This window comes from Palaemon carinicauda, chromosome 22 (assembly GCF_036898095.1).
Source record: "Palaemon carinicauda isolate YSFRI2023 chromosome 22, ASM3689809v2, whole genome shotgun sequence".
Taxonomy (NCBI): domain Eukaryota; kingdom Metazoa; phylum Arthropoda; class Malacostraca; order Decapoda; family Palaemonidae; genus Palaemon; species Palaemon carinicauda.
This window is the reverse complement of record NC_090746.1, coordinates 86602959-86624041: the sequence shown is the minus strand read 5'-3', so window position 1 is coordinate 86624041 and position 21083 is coordinate 86602959. Positions and strand designations below refer to the sequence as shown.

The 21083-nt window shown below is 33.6% G+C and overlaps 1 protein-coding gene across 2 annotated transcripts in view; it reads right to left on the bottom strand.

Annotated features, from left to right (window-relative positions):
- The window catches only part of LOC137616582 (serine-rich adhesin for platelets-like), a 267530-nt gene that overhangs the window by 43506 nt on the left and 202941 nt on the right, over positions 1-21083 (bottom strand). For both annotated transcript variants that reach the window (XM_068346462.1, XM_068346463.1), the window contains exon 5: positions 17888-19629. In XM_068346462.1, the coding sequence (XP_068202563.1) occupies positions 17888-19629 (1742 nt within the window). The remainder of the gene's footprint in view (positions 1-17887; positions 19630-21083) is intronic.

The following is a 21083-nucleotide window of genomic DNA, read 5'->3' as shown; positions in this document are numbered from 1 at the left end:
AAAAAAAACATGTAATATTTCATGTAGAAAATAGATGATATGCATATTATAACGATTATAATTATTGTACTTATGCAAACAAGTACTAAGAAAAGTAAGTTTCATTTCTATACCATAGAATTAACATTATGACCAAATAGATTAATGCTAGATTGAAATAAATTCGAAAAAAAGTAAAAACAATGAAATATTTTATGTAAAAATACATTGATATGCATTTTGTAAAGAAAAAAATACTGAATTTATGTAAACAAATAATAAAAAAAAAAAAAAAAAAAGTTTCATTTTGTAACTTACCTTAAACGAGTACAGTTGAGACATGAGACAGTTTGAAACTTGCAGCCAAAATACGCTTCCTTACCTCAAAAACAAGCATTATTTGTATTGTGGTCGTCCTTGGGAGAGCAGCTTTGACAGTGAATCCTTTTTGGAAGCTTGATGTGGTCACAGGAGAGCGAAGTCGTGGGTCAAGTTCACGAAGAGTTCACTCAACTTGAATGAATCCGCCATCCGCCGGCAAAGTGGCTTCAACCAGTGGGTTGTGTAGAACCAATGACTGACTTAGGCAGCACACAAATCAGTGGGGATCTCTTTGAAGAACCTTTGCCTTTGCATCGACTTGGAGAAGGGCATGTTTCAATAGAAAATATAAGAATTTGCCAGAATTGTATTTAATTTGCTGTAAAAGATACAGCAGCCAGCATTGAGTCTCATGAACAAAATTCGATATACCACAGATCTGATTGAAGGTGTCTACACCTGCTTTGATGGAGTTGTAAAACATCTGTATGTTTGTCTTGCATTTTTACAACTTGGACCAGTCATGATGCAGGGAACTTAACACCATCACCTTCTTACTCCTGCTAACTTGCTTACACTGAAAACTCCAAATGCGTTCGTAATTGAACACAGCCACTGAGTCCTTGAGGGGTAATACCTTCTCTAAAAATTAACTTGGAATCTAATGTTTTGGGAGAATGGTGTTACACAGATACACGCCTTCATCCGAGGGTGCCAAGGCGAGTAGAAGTGTCGTGAAGAAAATATTATCAGTAGTGACAATGCAGCCTCTTCAGCGAAATGGTTCCACAAGGTCAGACATGAAAACTTCAAGTTACAACCCTCTTGGCACCTTGAATGTGTCCTTCCCAAGGTATGCAATGACGTTGCACATTTAATGCATATCTGCATTACACGATAACATAAGCTTGATACCATACCTATAAGAAGAGTAAATGAAAATAGCAAGCAATAAAAGTAAAAGGATATCAAATATAGATTCAGTGATATATAAAAGTAAAATGAAAGGCAAATACACAATTACTGATCAATAAAAAGTAAAATAAAACCAATTTATTACAGCTTGTAAATATTATTATCAATAATAAATATAAAAATAATAATAATAATAATAATAATAATAATAATGATAATAATAATAATAATAATAATAATAATAATAATAATAATAATAATAATAATTGTTTAATACAAAAAGATTCACAAATATGATGGAGAAATTATCACAGGAACAATTATAGATAGATTGTGATACAAAGAAATAATTACATGAACAAAAAAGCAAAATAAACATCTGTGTACTCACCTCTCTGGCATATTGGGAATGTACATCTTGAAGGGACGGTGATTCCTGAAAGGTACCAACTGTTTGTCCACGGTGAGTTGAGGCCCTAAGGTGGCATTTCTTCAACATTTAGCCATCATGGGGTCAAATACTTTTCTAAGTGGAGTGAGATGGTCGTGATTCGCTCTCTTTGTACGGGTGGCCGTACCGTCGAAGATTAGAATTCTCACTAACGCGACAAAATGACACTCGCTCATGGTACACCAATACAGAGGATTACTCTCTGCGAGGTCCCACATGTCACACATGGTCATATGATTGTCAGACTGAACAGCTGAAATGATTAGAATCCCAATAAAAACCTTGAGTTCTCTAAGGTCTAAGTCCCTAAGAGCAACATTGCCCTTTTGATAGTTTTGGCTCTTCAAGATAGCTAGGTAATCATTGGAATGCATGACCATCTCTACCATCATCCAGTCATCCAAAAAGAGCGAGAAAACATCGGACGCTTTTGAATTTCTTTGAATCCTTATGCCAGCGAGTACCATTACAACCTTGAACTATACCTGTATCAATATGCAAAATTGGGGTTTCCCTGGCTGGATGGAGTTCATCCTTCCCCCACTTCCTACTCTTCTCCTCCACCAGGGTGGGCTGCTCCGATGGCCCAACACGTGAGGTTGAAGGTTGGAGAGAAGTTGATGTTGTCATGGTACTTGTTATCACAATAGGTAAAAATCCACTTATCTTTATTATCATCTGAACCTCCCATGGGAACCCTTTCAGGACCATCTGCCTCCTCATCTTCCTCCCTCGCATCTCTCTACAACTGAGTGACATCAAGGACCTGCTTGCCATCCTCAGAGATGTCAGCAACTACCAAATTGTCATCAAAATCCCTCTCTTACTCCATTCAGAGTAAGTTGATGGGATCCATCTCAGAGAAACTTACCTGCTGGATATTATTGAAGAGAACTACAAAGAAATAAAAAATGAAAATTAATATTCAAAGAAAAATAGACTAAATGGCATTATATGTGACTTCTTAGCCAAACCTATTAACATGTATATGGTAGGCACACCATCGAACCAGGCTTTCCAACAATAACAAACTATACAAGTATCCATACTATTGACAATATATGATTACGTAAAAACTTTGCTTTTTGTCAACTTACCTGATTCACGTTTCGTAGGTCTACCTCAACCCCTGGCAAGTTCAGAAAAATTAGTAGCAGAGGAACTGTTCTGGAATGTGTCATAACCCAACTGTAGCTAGTAGACTATTGGCTCTGCAGATCGATTACAATCAAATCCATGACTTGGAGATTTATACGCAAAATAAACCGGGTTTTCAATATACACATAGGGTGAAGCTTGACCTATCGCACCTGTCCAGAGTTGGAAAGTAACACCACCTACACATCATTTTATATGTGTATATATATATATATATATATATATATATATATATATATATATATATATATATATATATCAGAGAACGTTCAAGTTAGCGTATGTATTTGTATGGTTACACAATACCCCCTTTTAGACTAATCGCACTTTATGCTATATAGTAATTCCAGCTTTACATAATTTGGGCTGCATGCGGGGAATCCATTATACTTGATAGGATTTGGGTATATTTTTCCTTATAGTGTTTTCGAGTCTCAGGGCACTGACTGCGTTTCTGACCTTGCGGCGTATCTTATCTGGCTATTAAACTTTGCAGTATATCTTGGGTCTTAGTTTATGAGTACAATTGAGTTACCTCCACTTTATTTCTCATTGGTAATTTATGTTATTTTTGTCCTAATTTTACCTAAAATTTATTTCAATTTGCTCACATGTTAAAATGTCAACTTCCTTTTTGCTCTAATTTTGTATAACAAAGAAATTAGAATCAGTTATCCGAACTTATATCCTTGCTACTTTTATTTGAGTAACTATGTATTAACAAAGTGAAAAGGATAATTAATTATTGTTTTGGGATTGGTCTTGGTAAGTGGAGTTAAAGGTACTGATTATACCAGAGGTATCACTAAAGACAGTAAGTTGAACTGAGTAATTTAAGGAAATGACAATAGCAAGTGTGCTTCTTTTACATGCTATGGAGGTGAAGATCCTCAATTCTAAATTATTATTACAACACTGGTTCCTTTCCCCATGTCAGCAAAGTTGTCCGTAAAGTAACTTCCTATCTAGCATCTCACTAGGATTGCTAGGAAAGATCTGAAAATGATCCTAAGAGTAAGATGGTTTTAATACTGCCAAATCTAAAGAAGAGTCTTAAAGAATTTGTGTTGAATTAATTTCTCTATAGAGAAAAAGCTTGCTTTGTGTGAAGATTTGCAAGCTGCAACAACAAATGTATTTACCCCTCACGGTGTGCTAGAAAGTTGACGCTCCACTTTGCCAGGAGCAGATCCTTGTTGTATGTTGTAGGGAGTCTTTCCCAGATCACATTTTCCACACATTTCTGAAACTTTCTCCAGACGAGTGGTCATTCAAACGGGATATTTACACCTTTGACTTTTGGAGCATTAATAGAAAACGTAAATCTACTTGATTAAGCATTGTGAGTCACCTCACTATATCACGTCAATCCACATGCACTAGCCAGATTGTATAACGTGTAAAGCACAGACTTAAGATGCATAGTAATCTAATCCTATGGTATTTAGCACGAGCGGAAAGGCAACGAATCCAGGTAGGTTACATTGTTTTTTGAGTTTCTATACAACTTTAAATAGAAATTTCGTTTATATACCTAATCCGTTTCACCCATCTGTTCATTCAAGGTGTGAGAAAGGTACTGTTCATGACCTGAACTAAAATGTTCCAAGCTCCTTGAAATAAGGTTTATTTACGTTGTTCAGATGTCCGTACTCACTCCACCGTTCTGTTTGATCGACGCAACTAATTTTGTCATTTAACCTTCATTTTTAATCATTTTGTACCTCGGTTTACCTTCACCCATGTACTGTTGCGGACAATAGTTTTAACCACTCCAGGTGAAAAATCCTTTGGAGACGGCAGGTCGATTCTGACGTTACAACCACACCACCAGGTAAACTAGCAACCAGGCATTTCTGCCTTTAGAGACAGACTCTCTCTCTCTCTCTCTCTCTCTCTCTCTCTCTCTCTCTCTCTTAGGCTCGAGATAAGTCCAAGAAAGTGGTTTTAAAGGTATTGACTATACCAGAGATATCATTAAAGTAAGTAAGTTGAATTGAATAACACACACATATATATATATATATATATATATATATATATATATATATATATGTATATATATATATATATATATATATATATATATATATATATATATATATATAATGTGTGTGTGTAGAGAGAGAGAGAGAGAGAGAGAGAGAGAGAGAGAGAGAGAGAGAGAGAGAGAGAGAGAGAGAGAGAGTTACATACTCCTCAGTTGATAGGAGATGGAACTTGCGTCTTTCCTGAGAGTCGTGTTTTATGTAACTAGGTTTACTGTGCGCTTCACTAATTCACTTTAAGTTCTAGCATTCTGCAGTGCGGTCAAAGAAAAGGGTTTTCTTTTTTGTTTTTTTGGAATGACTATTCTTTAAGAACTTAAAATTCACTACTGTAAATGTTCGAACAAGTTCGGAATTCGATATTGTTATTGCAGGCAATAAGATTCTCATCAATTTCTTGTGAAACGTTATATCGATTTTGGAGACTTTCCGATTTGTTACTATTTTCTGATTTCCATTATTTACTAACTTACGACTCCTATTAATTATAAATGATATCTCTCTTAAATTCGCTTACAACACATATAAGGGCAAGTGTCATCATTCTGCGTATGTACATTTTATCATAATTAACTTTCACGTTGCTGGAATGATCTCGTGTTTCCCTGCATGAGATGTTAATTAGCAGCAGATTAAAAGAGTCCACGGTCCCCCCGTTCAGATAATGTAGCTGATGTTGGAGGAAATATTCACTATGGAAATTGAGTTAGATATACACACGCAAATGATCATACTCATGCAACACAAACACACACACAGACATATATATATATATATATATATATATATATATATATATATATATATATATATATATATATACACATAGTAGATAGATATACATATATATATATATGTGTGTGCATGTGTATATGTGTATATGTGTTCATACGTATGTGTATATATATATATATATATATATATATATATATATATATATATATATATATATATACAAAATTATATATGCATATATCCAACCACACACCTCTCCTATATAATAAAGAGCAAGTGTCTGGCTAAATATATCTATCTATATATATATATATATATATATATATATATATATATATATATATATATATATATCCTGTCACGATGAGTGGCATTGCCAAACGTTTGACTACTCGTACTCTCCCCGTAGGGAGAGAGAAAGTAGTCATACCCTTGAGAGAGGGGGAGTGTGCCGAGCAGAGTCCCAGAAATGCACAGCCTTGATTAAATTGGCCGTGGCGCTCCGGTCTTCACAATATTGAATTTTCTTCTTTGTGGAAACATTTTGAAAAGAAAACACCATGAACACTGTGGATGTTCACGGAAGGAGTTAGTTACTCGGCCATCGCCAAAGACTTAAATAGGGAATCTGATTTATCGAGACGAGCATACTGAACATGCTCTTCGTGAAAAGATACCATTCAGTTCCAAGGATCAAATCAATTAACTATCTTTGAACTTATTGCACTGCTTTAGTTCAGAAGCTATTCAAAGTAGATCTGCGTCAATGACCTTAGATGTCAGGAGGCCAGAAAAGTCCAAATCAATCAATCAATCACAAATTCAATATTCTCTATTATTCCCGTGGATCAATGAAGCACGATATGTTTGTGAGATTGTTGGTGCCAGTTAATCAAACACATCTTCAGATTTCGCTTTTATAATTACTCGTGTTGATGTTTATTATGATTACAAATAAAGTGTTGTCTTTTTTAACGGCTTTTCTTATTGCTTAAATTTAAAAAAAAAAAATATGATTAAGAACGAAAAATGTGGTGAAAAGAAAATGCCATGTCTAGTTTTGTGAACTTAAAGCCATGTTTATGTTTAAAAGTAATAGATGTTGGTAGTAAATTCAATCTATTCCAAGATAAGGGTCTTCCTTATTCTTAAGAAGTTCACAAATCAAGAGAAGTGTAGGTTTTCTGGAAGTTTTTCGAGCAGTATTTACTACTTTTAGATTTCCATGAGTGCGAAAAATAATCCTGTTACTCTGATTGTTAAGCACATTAAAAAAATGACACAGTCAGAAAACAGTATTTTTGCCTTCGCAAATATTGTTACACTATGTATTCCTAATGAGTACAACTTCATTACTGGTAATCAGGGTCGTAGCCTGGAATTTAGTGAGAGGGACATTTTGAGAGACATGAAATGTATATTTCTGACATGTCCAAGGACCAGTATTAAGGGCTTCGTCTGATGGATTGAAGTGTTTTAATAATAATAATAATAATAATAATAATAATAATAATAATAATAATAATAATAATAATGATAATAATGATAATAATAATGATAATAATAACAATAATAATAATAATGATAATAATAATATCAATAATAATGATGATAATAATAATATTAACAATAATAAGAAAATAATAATAATAATAATGATAATAATAATAATAATAATGGTGATAATAACAATAATAGCAATGATAAGAAAATGATAATAATAATAATAATAATAATAATAATAATAATAATAATAATATTTTTTTTTATTTTCCCTAAACATCAAAGATATTATCTCATTACACTTCACTTTCATATTTCAAGCCTGTCGCTATGGAAGGTAGGACCTGACAGCTGTCCTTAGCGCTCTATACTTAAAAAGACGTTGGTTTTTTATCAGCTGATTCAGTTTATCAAGATCTACGACCAATGCAGTTCCTGAATAATAAATTTTATTGATTTATTTACTAAGTTGATAAGGTTTTTTCTCTTCACAGATAGAAGTATTTCATGTTAGACTGAAATCCTGTGAACAAACAGCATTTTCCCTGATCCCGACAAATATTCACACACACTCATATATATATATATATATATATATATATATATATATATATATATATATGTATGTATATATATACATATATATATATATATATATATATATATATATATATATATATATATATATATATATATATATATATATATATATAAAACACTAACACTCGTGATTTCAATCAATGTAAATATCACCCACGAATGGCATTTATTACCGAATTCTATCTTGGGAATATATATCCACTTGGAATTCATTTTATGGTAACAGCTTGTGGCCGGGTTAGAGATTCGAACGCCTACCTATTCGGCCGGAAACCATGCCTGCGAGGACTCTACCAACTGAGCCATCCAGAGAGACATAAGTTTATGACAAGTCCCCGTACATATTCCTGTCGAATTCAGGAATCTGATCACAGACTTGAAATAAACCCATCTTCACCATGATAGCTGAACTGTGAGTTTGCAACACACGTCCTTCCACTTGCGTCTGATTATGATCTTTACAGTCCACACCCACAAATTTTCTTAGTTCGTCAATCTATCATCTTCTCATCCTTCCCCTGATTCTTTTGCAATCTCTTAGAATCCATTCTGTTATTCTTAATTCTTATTCATTATCTGGCATTCTCCTTTTATATCCTACCCACGTCCATTTCTTTTTCTTACATGTTAAAATATCCTCCACTTTAGTTTGCTCTTGTATCCATGTTGCTCTCTTCTCTCTTGGTGTTATTCCCATCATTATTCTTTCCATATTTCACAGAATTGTAACTAACGTGTATACTATAACGCTGCATAAAGGGGCTCTGGGAACTATTTAATATCATAGAGAGGTGAATTACTGGAGCTAAATAGGTTTTAATTAAGCATTTTCGTGCCTACATTAATTCAATGAATGATACACAATAATTCTGAGCATATATGATCCAATTTTCTGCGGGTTTCAAAACTATATTCTATATATGAACATGTAATTAAAACTCGTTTACTTATTTTGTGCCGACCTGAGTGACCACTCCTCTTATGACAAAAAAAAAAATAAAAAATAAAACACTGTACGTAGGTTTACTAATTAAAGTTTAAGAAAAATAAGAAGTTCTATTAAATTTTCCTGAATGTATATTTCAAACAGGTTTGAATCACTTGTCCTTTTGAAATCTCACGTCTGTGATTGTATTGCAACGAGAAAAATGACCGTGGAAGACTTTGAGACTTGATGTTCGAAAGTCTTTTGGGGGTGAAGTGTCCTCTCCCCTTTAAACTGAAAGGTAAACCTGTAATGGGCTGGGTTTAAAGTTGGCGTCTACCCCTGTTCTGAACACTCGTTTCTTTTTGGTTGTTTTATCGATTAGCTAATTTGCTGTTCACGTGGTCTGAAATTGGATGATTGAGCAGTAGGTCGGGGTAACAAAGCAAGGGACCGCTAGTTGAGATTTCCAAGATGGAGGTTTTGAAATGGCATTTCAGTTTCGTGGAGTGGTTTGATAGATCTCAATCCAAATGGACACACTAAGTGTTCATGTTGTCACGGTTTGCCAGCACTTACATGCTCTCTCAATACTTTACTTTCTTTACTTTCTTTAATATTTTTCACTACTAGCCCGCCTCCTCAGGAACTACACTATTGCCCTTTGCTTGCACTCATCCGCTTTTGATAACTTAAAAATACTCTAACAATTTACCTTCATTTTTATTCTCCATAACCACCTGTCTCTTGCAGCTCCTAGCTGCCCTTTTAACACGATCCCCGTGCTTCCATAACCCCTTTATGTTTTGGTACGTTCACCTAACATTGTGTTGTTTGAAGGTTAAATTATTTTTCATCTGGTTTCTAATAAAATTTCAACTATTTGCCTATACATCGTTTCAGTCTTCTGGGGTCATTCACATAACAGATAGAAGTATGTTGACCATAATTTCTAATAAAACCCAACTTTACCCTTATTTCCTGTTACTCTTGCGGATAATAAAAAATTTATAGGGTCTCTCTCTCAGGACAAATAAAGTCAAACTTAAGAAGAAGGTTGTATTTAACGAAAGTTCCTGAGTCTGTCTACTTGTTTCCCAGACCATCGGTAAAATTGTCCGAACAAATGTCATGAGAACAAATCAGCAACAGAATCAGCAACTGGAATTGCGTAAGTCTTTCTTTCAGAGAAGTGCCGGCGACGAAAAATGCCTACATTTCATGTCCGTCCGTCTGTCTCTTGGGCCTTTGTAAGGCATAAGTGAAAGCGTGTCTGAAGTGTTCGTCTCTCCTTCACTTTGCACTTTAAGCGAGAGAAGAAAAAAAAATCTATCACTTGCAGCTACCCATCCCTTCAAGTTTGGGAGGAAATTCGAGAACAAACCGATTGGGGACGAATGTTACGAAAGATAAATCAATAGTTCCATTAAAGTAATATGGCCTCTGCTGCTCCCATTTCACCACACTCCTCCCAGTTTACTTTTTGGAGGGAAAAGTTTTTGATGTGAAATACGACATCATTTCTTCATTACTTTTTCTTACCTAACTCATTTGATAAAGCCAACGCAACTTGATAAAAAATTTATATTATTATTTCTCAGGAAGAGCACTCTCTCTCTCTCTCTCTCTCTCTCTCTCTCTCTCTCTCTCTCTCTCTCTCTCTCTCTCTCTCTCTCTCTCTCTCTCGTGAGGGTACCAAAGATAAAGTGAATTCACTAGCTATCTTTCCTGTAATAGAACTTAAATTAATTCAATAAGAGAGAATAGGTGTTTGTGACTATGCTGAACATTTTTCGATACTGCAAATTCAAAGAAATTCAATTTCTACCTCCCCATAATATAATGTTTTTCCTCAAAAAGTTACCTAAAATCACCAAATTAGAAACTCCCAATTCATTTTCCTCAATTCAGGTGTTCATATTTCTTGATTTACCTTCTTGTTACTCTATGAATATTCATAATTTTATTAATATATACATACATACATACATATATATATGTATATATATATATATATATATATATATATATATATATGTATGTATATATATATATATATATATATATATATATATATATATATATATATTAATTTAACAAACGTATGCATCTATTGAAACGGTACCAGAAACGTGAAGCGTGCCGGTTTCTCAATAAACATTTACAAATTATGTTCATACATACATACATACATACATACATACATCAGCATTCGTTACTAATCCATTGTAAAACAAAGGCCTCAGGCATGTCCTTCCATAAGGTGTCTGGACCTTGTTAGGTACGGTTAAAAAAAAAAAAATCACTGGTGTACCCATTAATGTATTACAACTGAATCAATAACAAACTTCACATACATAAATATACCACACAATTAGTTACTGCATGTATACACAGACTACTCATCAACAATAAGTCCTCCCATATCACAACTACTGCATATCTTTCCTCGATCTTGCAAAAGCAGTTCCAACACTTTATAGTCCATCTGAGAAACTTTTTCCGAGTCCCGTTTCATTCCTTCCTTTGATTTTTTCTTTATCTTCCAGTATTTCTATTTACCCAAATCACCTGAAAACCAATATTTTCACTTTCATGGTTTTCGTTTTTACCTATCATTTTCATATCCCTTTAATCCACATAATCCTGCACACATTTCAAAACAATAACTGTTATCTTTTTCTCTCCATCTGTATAACATCACTGCCTAGCTTTCATAAAAATGGGTTTACCATCCTTCACAAACTCTATTTTTGTAATGCATACGCACTTATCTCTACTTTCGAGCCTGTTGCACATATCCCGCCACCTTCTTCCCTTCCCAAATTCTGTAATTACTTTTATTTTATCTCTTCAACGTCCATTACATTTATTCCTAAATATCATTCCTTCAATATACGAGAATTCATTTTTCTATCTTCCAAGCTTCAATTTACCTTATTTATCATGATTTTGCTAACAGCATTTTAACCATTCTTCACATACATATCATTTGTATCATTTCTGTACCAACCGTGTGTCACACGATCGTACATAGTTCATTTTGTGTATATATTATGCTTGTATCTTAGCTCTTCCCTCGCACTAAAAAGAACCTGAATAAACATGCCTGTTTTTCTCACCGTTAACGGTGTCGGTTTTGAACATGAAGTTTCCTGTTGCATTAAGCTTTTGTATATAAAGGAGAGTGTTCTATAATAAACTCACTCAGTTGCTTCCATCCTGTCTTTGAGTCACAACCTTCTCTCGGCCCGTCACATTTCACTTATATTTACTGCCTTTTTTCTTTACTATCTCCAAAAGACCATATGGTAAGCAATTCTTCTAGGAGAAGGGCACTCCAAATTCAAACCATTGTTCTCTAGTCTTGGGTAGTGCCATAGCCTCTGTACCATGGTCTTTCACTCGGGCACACTATTCTCTGCTACTTGTTTCTTTGAAGTTTTTATAATTTACTTATGAAAAATCTAATTCAATGTTGCCACTGTTCTTGAAATATTTTATTTCAATTGTTCATTACTTCTCTGGTAGTTTATTCATCAAGTTATTTTCTTTTCTCACTGAGCTATTTTTTCCTGTTAGAACCCTTGGGCTTCTAGGATCCTGCTTTTCCAACTAGGGTTGTAGCTTCAACTTGTGATGATAATAATAATAATAATAATAATAATAATAATAATAATAATAATAATAATAATAATAATAATAATAATATCTTTTGCAAACATTGGACACTACAAATGCCATTCCTTACACTTGTTTTCCATCATCCCATGTCCTTTTTATTACGTTTATCATAGAAATATTGAAAGAGTGATATAATTAATACTTGTATACGACAAACCAGTGCATGCTGACACCTACATATTGTAGAAAAAGTCAGTACTGTAATGCTTTTACGAAATTACTTTCTACTCTGTATAAAGTTCGCACACCCTGCATATCGTATTTCTATTAACTCTTTCAATATCCATGGAAGCTACTTATACTGTAGGTATGGTTGCCTCTTTATCCTCCCATAGATATCAGGATGCCAGAGAGCTTCAAATCATTCATACCTTCATTATCCTCCAATATATCCTTCAGATTTTTCCCAAAAAACAACTGGTATCTAAGGACCTCTTTCCTATACATTATCATTGTTAGACGTCCCATTTTTTCTTTCATAGCACTAACAGGCAATTTCCTGTGCTCAAGCCATTTTGTATACTTCTAATTTTAAAATTCATAGCCTTTATCTTTTCCCGCATTCAACAGAATATTAATCTTCCCACACATTCATCCTCTTGTACACCCTTTTCAAATACTCAGCTGTACTGCCACCACCACACTCGTGTCAAATGAGACATTTCTTCATACTTTTGTGTTTCCATTCTTCAGCCTTTTAGCTTGATATTTTAAGTTATCATCCGTTACTTCTACAAGTATTCTCAAGTAAGATTACACCGCTTCGTGGTCTGTCTCATTTGGACCAATCTCCATTCTTCCATTTTTGATCAGCAACCGTTGTAACCCCCCAATTCATCTATACAGAACTGCATTATCTTTAGGATGCATATCTACATTTGCATGTTTTATACTGTCTGGAATAAGAGATTATGCACTTTTATTGCATAGGTAGGTGATAGAAAAAGAGATTCTGTTAGTTGTCCGGAAAAGGACTTTTGGAATTATTTTCTAAGATGAGCTCCATTGTTGGGATCATTGTTGGGATTATGTGGCTTCTAAAGTATCCTTCAAATAAGTGTGTTAAATTATGTGATGGTGTACAAGAGGCAGAAAAGCAAATTGATGGATGTCCTTCTGAGAATAAGAAGGGCTGCAGGTTTATCTCATAGAAGTAAGATTCAAAATAGATTGGGGGAAATGATATTACTGACAGAAGTTTCTGTAATTAAATTATAAACTTACTGGGTTTGAAGTTATATTTCATTGGTATAAACATATTGAAACACGAAGTGAAAGTAATGAGGGGTGCAATATTGCTATTTAATGTTTAGAGCAATAGATAGTTGATAGAATAGATAGTTGATAGAATAGAAATACAGGAAGTACTGTGTTTAACTAATGAGGATATGGCAGGCATAACTCTTGAAGTAAGAAAACTTGTAAGATTCATCAAAAGATGAAATAGAAAGCAATGAAAAATTTTGACAGATAAAAACAAACAGCTACTAACCCATGCAAATTAAGGATTCATAATTCTCCCAGTATAAAAACAAGATGAAATTTCCTCATTAGCTATTGAGAACATTGACCAGAATACTCTTTATGGAAAAATAGAGGACGTTTGATAGGTGAGATATGAAAACGGTCAATGGCTGAATGATTAACTTTAGATTTATCGTCGTCGAAGACTAAGACAAAAAACGAAGTTTCCAGAATATATCATAATTCTAAACTATGATAATCCCTATCAGCATAAATTTTCGATAATTGTAATTAAGAAAACAGTTGACGACACTTTAATTATGCAGGTAAATGTTTCTGAGCAGACTTAGTAATTTGAACCATGTAATCTGTTCAAGACAAGTCTGAAGTAATATAGACGTGAGAGTTTCAATAATATGTATAGAGAAAAAAAAATTGGAGATTGAAATAATCTTCTTTGGGATGTTTGGGAATGATAAGGGGGAGAGGTTTAACGGTAAATAAGTCGGTGTGAAAATGGTAGGAACTAGAATCATTGCTCAAATACACTTTTACATTGATATTAGACTTAAATAGAAGACTGAAAACATACTTTTTTTTCAAGAATAGGCTACATTCATTAAATCATGCACTGATCTAAGATGGGGGATGTAGCATAATATGACATTTTAAGAACGGGCGATAAAATTTTAATTTACAAGGTTAACCTAAGTATAGCTCAATTATCATCTGGAATTATCAGTCCTAATATGAACTGCCTTGTTCTTTTATAGATTTATTTTTTTTCAGTATAGATATGTAATTTTTGCGCTTTACATACAATAACCCGAGATTTTCATTAGAATATATATGTAAAAATTTGGGACCTTGAGATGAAGAATTGTTTCACAAAACAAACTGAGCTTTGCGTGTGTTTGCAGCCATAACCTGTCAAGTAAATTGTCACTTAGCAGTGAAACTTACCCACGGAAACTGCTGCTTCTTCATTAAAGAGGTATTGCGTAGCGGGACAGGGACGGGGAAGAACACTGACGATAATGGTAACTCAAGTTTTATATCAAATTCTAACTTCAATATCTCCTGAATATGTGCATATTACATTATATTACGTATATTGAGAAGATAAGTGGTTTCATATCCTACTCTCAGGCTTCTGTAAAATGAATTTTAACGCAAATTACTTCGAGGCAATTAGTTTTTTTTTTTTTCTTTTTTTTTTTTTTTTTTTTTTTTTTAATAAAGGGAAATGCTAATGGAACCACCAACTATACAGTAGATAAGGCCCCAGCTGATGCGTGAATCATCAAGATAAAAGCTGCCTAGAAGAAGTCATAGGATAAAAGGCTCAATCAAGTAAACCAATGACAATGCTTACACAGAAACACGATCATCCTTCCACTTCGGGACCTCATGTCTATCTGTAATACCAGGTTAAAATATCCCACGTATTTTGGCAGTGAAAACTTTGCTTCTATCAAATGAATTACCAATATTAAGCTGTAAGTGCTAGCATATTGCCATTAGTTTAATACATTACAAAATACTTTTTACATTTTAGCTTACTTTCATCTTTATTTCACCCTTATCTTCCTTCATGCAAAAAGTTTTTTTTTTCTTACCGACCCTCACGGAAGGTGCTTACCTTGACATTCATTGTTTACATGAGTAAGACATGTTCGTGAATTCTGACATTTATTGACCCTTACCAGCTTTCGTTCAATACCTGCTCTTCTTGACACATAATGAAAGTTTTCAAACTCTTCGAACTATTTTCGTCCTTAAATATTTAAGATCACCGTGACAAGCATTGCCCTCTTCATTCCCACCATATCTAAAATCTAAATTATTATATTTGTTTTCTCCTTATTGTCTTACTGATCAACGGAATGGTTTTATTAAGCATGGATAAGCAAAAAGTTCTATTTATAAATGATGTGTTCACATTATACTAGTTTATTGTCAGGTTATATGCTTCACAAATCGATTCGGTTTATACAAGAGAGCTGTGTCTTTCAAGTTAAATAACACCTCTTCTTGTATTACCATCTCGCTTTAAAAATTGATACTATCTATCGTACTGTAGATTTAACATCTCCAATACAAAACGATTAAATAGTATGGAGAATTCTAAATATAAATCTGACTAACAAAATATAATTCATTATTATAATCTAAATGCTATGAATTCCATCCATTGCTCAACTGAAATTCTAATAAGCGGGTTTTACAAATTACCTCTTCATTTCCCAATAAACTTACCCGGAAGTACTAATTTAGCGCATTTTCCTGTTATTTTCTCTTCTCTGTTGTTGCCAATACTATGATGAATATTTAGACTGAAGTGTAGATATAAATGGGTATCGGTCTCAACTGAAAGTCACATGTTGAATCGAAATCGATCAGCAGTATTGATTGTAGACCATAAAGGTTAAAAATAAAGTATTGGAATATGTGGAATTTTGGTCACAGTTGATTTTCCTTATGATTAAAACAATTAAAATCTTTTTATTTCTTGAGTAACACCCAGAAAGTAAGCAGAGGAAGGATTTTCAAAAAGTATTTAATGGATATAAAACATTGATTTCATTTGTTTACGAAATCGTATAGCTGACATGAATGAAGTGGATAATTCTCGTTAGCTCAAGTATATCTACAAAAAGTTTACATACCACCGTGAAGTTGTGCCTTTAGTTTGAGAATTTATTTTATTATCCCTCAGTACCAAAAGTAAAGTTTCACGAAATTGGTTTCGTCTTTATTTTCAAATAAAAATAGATAAGAAAATTTAATATTTGTAACGTTCCAAGAATTTTCTTTTTCAAAAGCTAATCAAATATATATTTAAAGAATTAGTATATGAAATAAGATATTTATCTTGATATCGTATAGAAATTATTATTTTTTTTTTACTTTTTTTTTTTTTTATGTGGACTGCGTTACAAACATTACGTGTCATTGGTCCCTCCAAATTATGAAAATAGCATGATATGATTGGTGGTTGTTTGATAAACTGTAGTATATCCTTTTGATTTAGTAAATTTTTAAAACTATTGCTAAATGTTCTATTCTTAAAGCTAAACCCATAAACCAGTGTTTAAACACAAGCTCTAATCACACAAAAATTATATGTATGCATGTTAACATCATATTTTACGTATAATATTCTAAAATCTTGTCAACTAAGGTGAAAACAATTTTGATTTACATTGGCAGATTAACACTCGTAATCTGATATTACAATTACTTTTACAATTGACGCCAGTAACAATTATGACAATGAGTAGACGGTGTCTCTTTAATTAAGAAGTAAACCTACACCACTCATTGTTGCATATTAAAAGTATACTGAGAGATCCATACGTATGAAATGTAAAAACCATTTGATATATTCAAAACGATATGATTGCTGTCCTATACTGCGATGAGGCTGTTGAGTACCTATCCTAGTTGAGAGCATACCAAAACCTATTTCAACCTAACCAATCCTTGGTAGAAAAGTTTCTTGTATGATAATAGGATTGTATTAAACCTAAACCCTTCCTTTAGTACTGTAATCCCAACTACATTTGGTTAGGATAGATTAGAATAATGAGGTTTGATGAAAGTTGGTGAGTTTGTGTGACTGCGGGTGTTATCATTAGGTAAGGCTACAGCCCATGAATGATTATTCAAAGCAGTGTATTTGCCAAATTACCATTTGAACTTGGGTCTAGAGCTCTGCTTCATGACCTTCCTCATTCGTGGTATGCAGAAATTAAATCATTTCTTTTATATCACATTTGTACCATTCTAGCTAGTTATTTCCACCTTCTAAAATTATGAATGGTGCCTTGTATTAAAAGGAGTTATTATAGTTAGTTTGACATGTGGGTGACATTTTTGTGGATTTAGTAGACTTCTACGTTTCTCAATACTGAAACTTCAAAACCTTCTAATATGCAATGGTTTTGCAATATAGCAATTATATGCATCATTTCACAACCTCCAAATTGTTTAGCAAGAATGGCATGGTTCAATTCTTCGGAATTACTGGGCATTGAAATAATTCTTGATATATCTTAACTTTAGAAAGGTCATAATTAATGTAGAGTTACAGTTACTTACCCTTCCTGTGCGATCAATCTGATTAAGTGCTGCAGCATCTAGTGTTCCCGTTGCTGTTAGCTCCTTCACTAGCCTTAAGATTTGGTCTTCTTCGGCAACCCGGCAGGCGACTAATAGCGCCCCTTCACTACTGCCCTTCATTTTGTCAGCCAAAGTTGCTTTCAAATTTGACAAAATAGGTGGTAGAGCTTTAGTTTCCCTTTTGTGAGGGGGTGCTTGGGTATTTCTGTGAGCACTTTTAACTGTAGGTGGAGTTTGACCTTCAATGTTACTGCTGCTATTGATAGACTTTTCTCTTGTGGTTTTAACAGAGATTTTCTGGCTGACAGATGAATTTGTTGCTATATTATGATTTTTTAAGTCTTGTGTGTTTGCTTGAGATTTAACTGTGTTATTACTTGATTTTGTATTTGCTGTTTTCTGACTAGAATTACCAGAAGTATCTTTGGATTGGTATACCTTTGTCGGTTCTTTTATAGAAATAAGCTTTTCTCTTCCAGTTCTTGATATGTTTGAGTTGTCTGATACTAGAGTTCCTATACTTTCATTAGATGATATAGGAGGCTGAATGGGCACAATAATCTTTTCAACAGGTCCTTTTGCATTTGGCTGTACTGATGAATTTGGAGAAGTGGCAACTGGAGTAGGAGAATGAGGTGGGCATGAAGTATTAGTATTATCTTTAGAATTTATAGGTAGTTTTGTTTCTAAAGAATTCTCTTGGGCCTCTTTAGCTGTTAAAGAAGCCTCTTTCGAAGGGACAGAATCTTTCCTTGTTTTTGTCAAGTAGCTTGAGTAGGAATAAGACTGAAAATTTTGTGTATATGCTTTTGCAGCTGCACGGATAACACCCGATCTTTTTTCTACAGCAACGACTCCTGTGACTGTGGTCGAACCATTTGAAGAATCACTCTTAGAAATAATTTCAGGCTCTGTATTTCCCCTTACAGGAACATGGTTAGATATTTTGCTTGCTGGTTTGGAGCATTCAGTGTTTGAAGTTTCAGTGACAATAAATTCCTGTGATTTGAAAATACAAACCTTTTCTGAAGACGTATTAGAGTTCACATCAACAATAATGGGGGTTATGACCTGTTTTTCGAAAACTCCACTTGCTCTTTTAAGGGGTAGTAGTGGAGAACGGCTCCTTTGCTGAAGTATTGCAGCAGACTCTCCACTTCCCAGTGACCCAGCTCGGATTGGCTGCTGAAATTGCTGATCTTTTACATATTCTTCTCTCCTACTTTTAACTTCAATTATCTCGATATTAGGAGACTTTTGCTGATGCAGTCTTTGCTGCTTTTGTTTTTTTAAAAGCTCCTGTTTTTCAGCTTCTTGCTGTTGTTTCAGCTGAAGTTGCTGTTGGTTTTGCTGTTTTAATTTCAAGATTGCTTGAGAGTCTGCTTCTTTAGGCTGCTGGAACTTGCCATGGGAGGCCGCCCTGATGTCATTCCTTTCTCCTTTCTGCTGCAAAAGCTTCACCTGTTGTTGGAGATAAAGAGTTTTATCTGACTCCTTATGCTCTGAACGCTGGCTCTCTTTTTGTTGCAGCTGTAGTGGGACTTCCTTTGCCTGTGGATGAGAAGTTGCTTTTTGCTCTGAATCTCTTTGTTGTGGATATTGTATTTGTTGATAAGGGACTGCATGCGAGGGGCTATCAAGTTTCCTTTTTTGAGTTGTCTGCTGCTGAATCTGGATTACTTTATCATCAAGCTGCCGTGCCAGAGGTCTTGAAGTTGGACCTGAAAAAAGATAATACAGCCATTGAGAAAACTAATGCAAGATCCAATAACTAATGATTTGTCAACAGATTTTATAAAGGCCTAGAAGATTCCATTAATATTTAATATCTAAGAACACGTGATATCAAGTCTGTTTGGATTACACAACGATTCTTTAAACATTGCATGCAATCTATGAATCAATATAATATGTTTCAAAACAAGCGTGTTATATTCTTGGAAAATATATTTGTATACAAAATTCTATTACTACAAGTTCTTTACAGCCGAACAAATAAACATTTTATCTCTTCAATAACCAGAAAAACTTTGACCTAGATAGAATATTTACCTAGAATGAACGAACATTGCAGAAACGAAAACTTAATATGGAAATATTATAAGTACCGTTTTGTAAAACCTGAAAAAAAAATTACTTTTGGTTCAATCTTCTTACTTTGAAATATGATTACAGTAGACCCTTATGTCAACATACATCTTTATGATAAAAAACATGTCTTGAAATACTCGTAATTATCTTCATTGATATCTTTTTGTCATAAAATATTTAGAATGGCTCCTTTTGAAACCAAACTTTAAGCTGATTCTTTGATGATGAAACGATTTTTTTTTTATTATTACTTCTCTTCCTCATTAATTTCAAAATCTCAGTTTTTTTAAATGATAAATTTTTGTGATGACTCTATCATTTGATAAGATTTGGATGCATTCTTTCAAGTTTACCTGGGCTACTGAATGATAATAAGCAATCAATCGTAAGATGTTAATATATACTCACAGATAATCCATTTATTAAAGCGAATGAAGATAGACCTGATATTTGAGCTGGACGGTAATCACTAATTATCAATTACTTTTTTTATGACTGGTAAATGAAACTTAGGTTCATTAAAATGATATTTAATAGTGCCATCTTCGACTCATTTGTACTTTTTTCAAGATCAATTTTATTCATGGAAATACATATCTGCGGATCATTGTTAAGCATTTATTTATTTATTATTGTAGATAAGAATTTAGATTAGTATCCCTTAGTATCCCTGTACAGGTTGATTTTATGTAAGTTACTGTATACTGAAAGTATTAAACTGTAAAATACTTTAACTAGTTTGATCCTTGAAAATTTCGTAATGCAGTGTTTTCCGAAGGGTGAATGCTTAGATGTGTAAACATCAACAACGAGTATTAGTGATAAATATTCATCATAAATTACCAAGTGTAGAAAACTCACTAACCAGCTATCATGGTGGAGATGGATTGATTTCAGGTCTAAAAACAGATTCCTGAATTCGACAGGAATATGTACCGTAGACTTGTAATTAATTTATATATCTCTTGATAGCATGGTTGGTTAGAGGTCCCTGCTGGCATTGTTTTGACTCAGAGGCATAAGTTCGAATCCTTGCCCAGCCAGAAGCATTTATAATAAATTCATTTCCAGTGGATATACATTC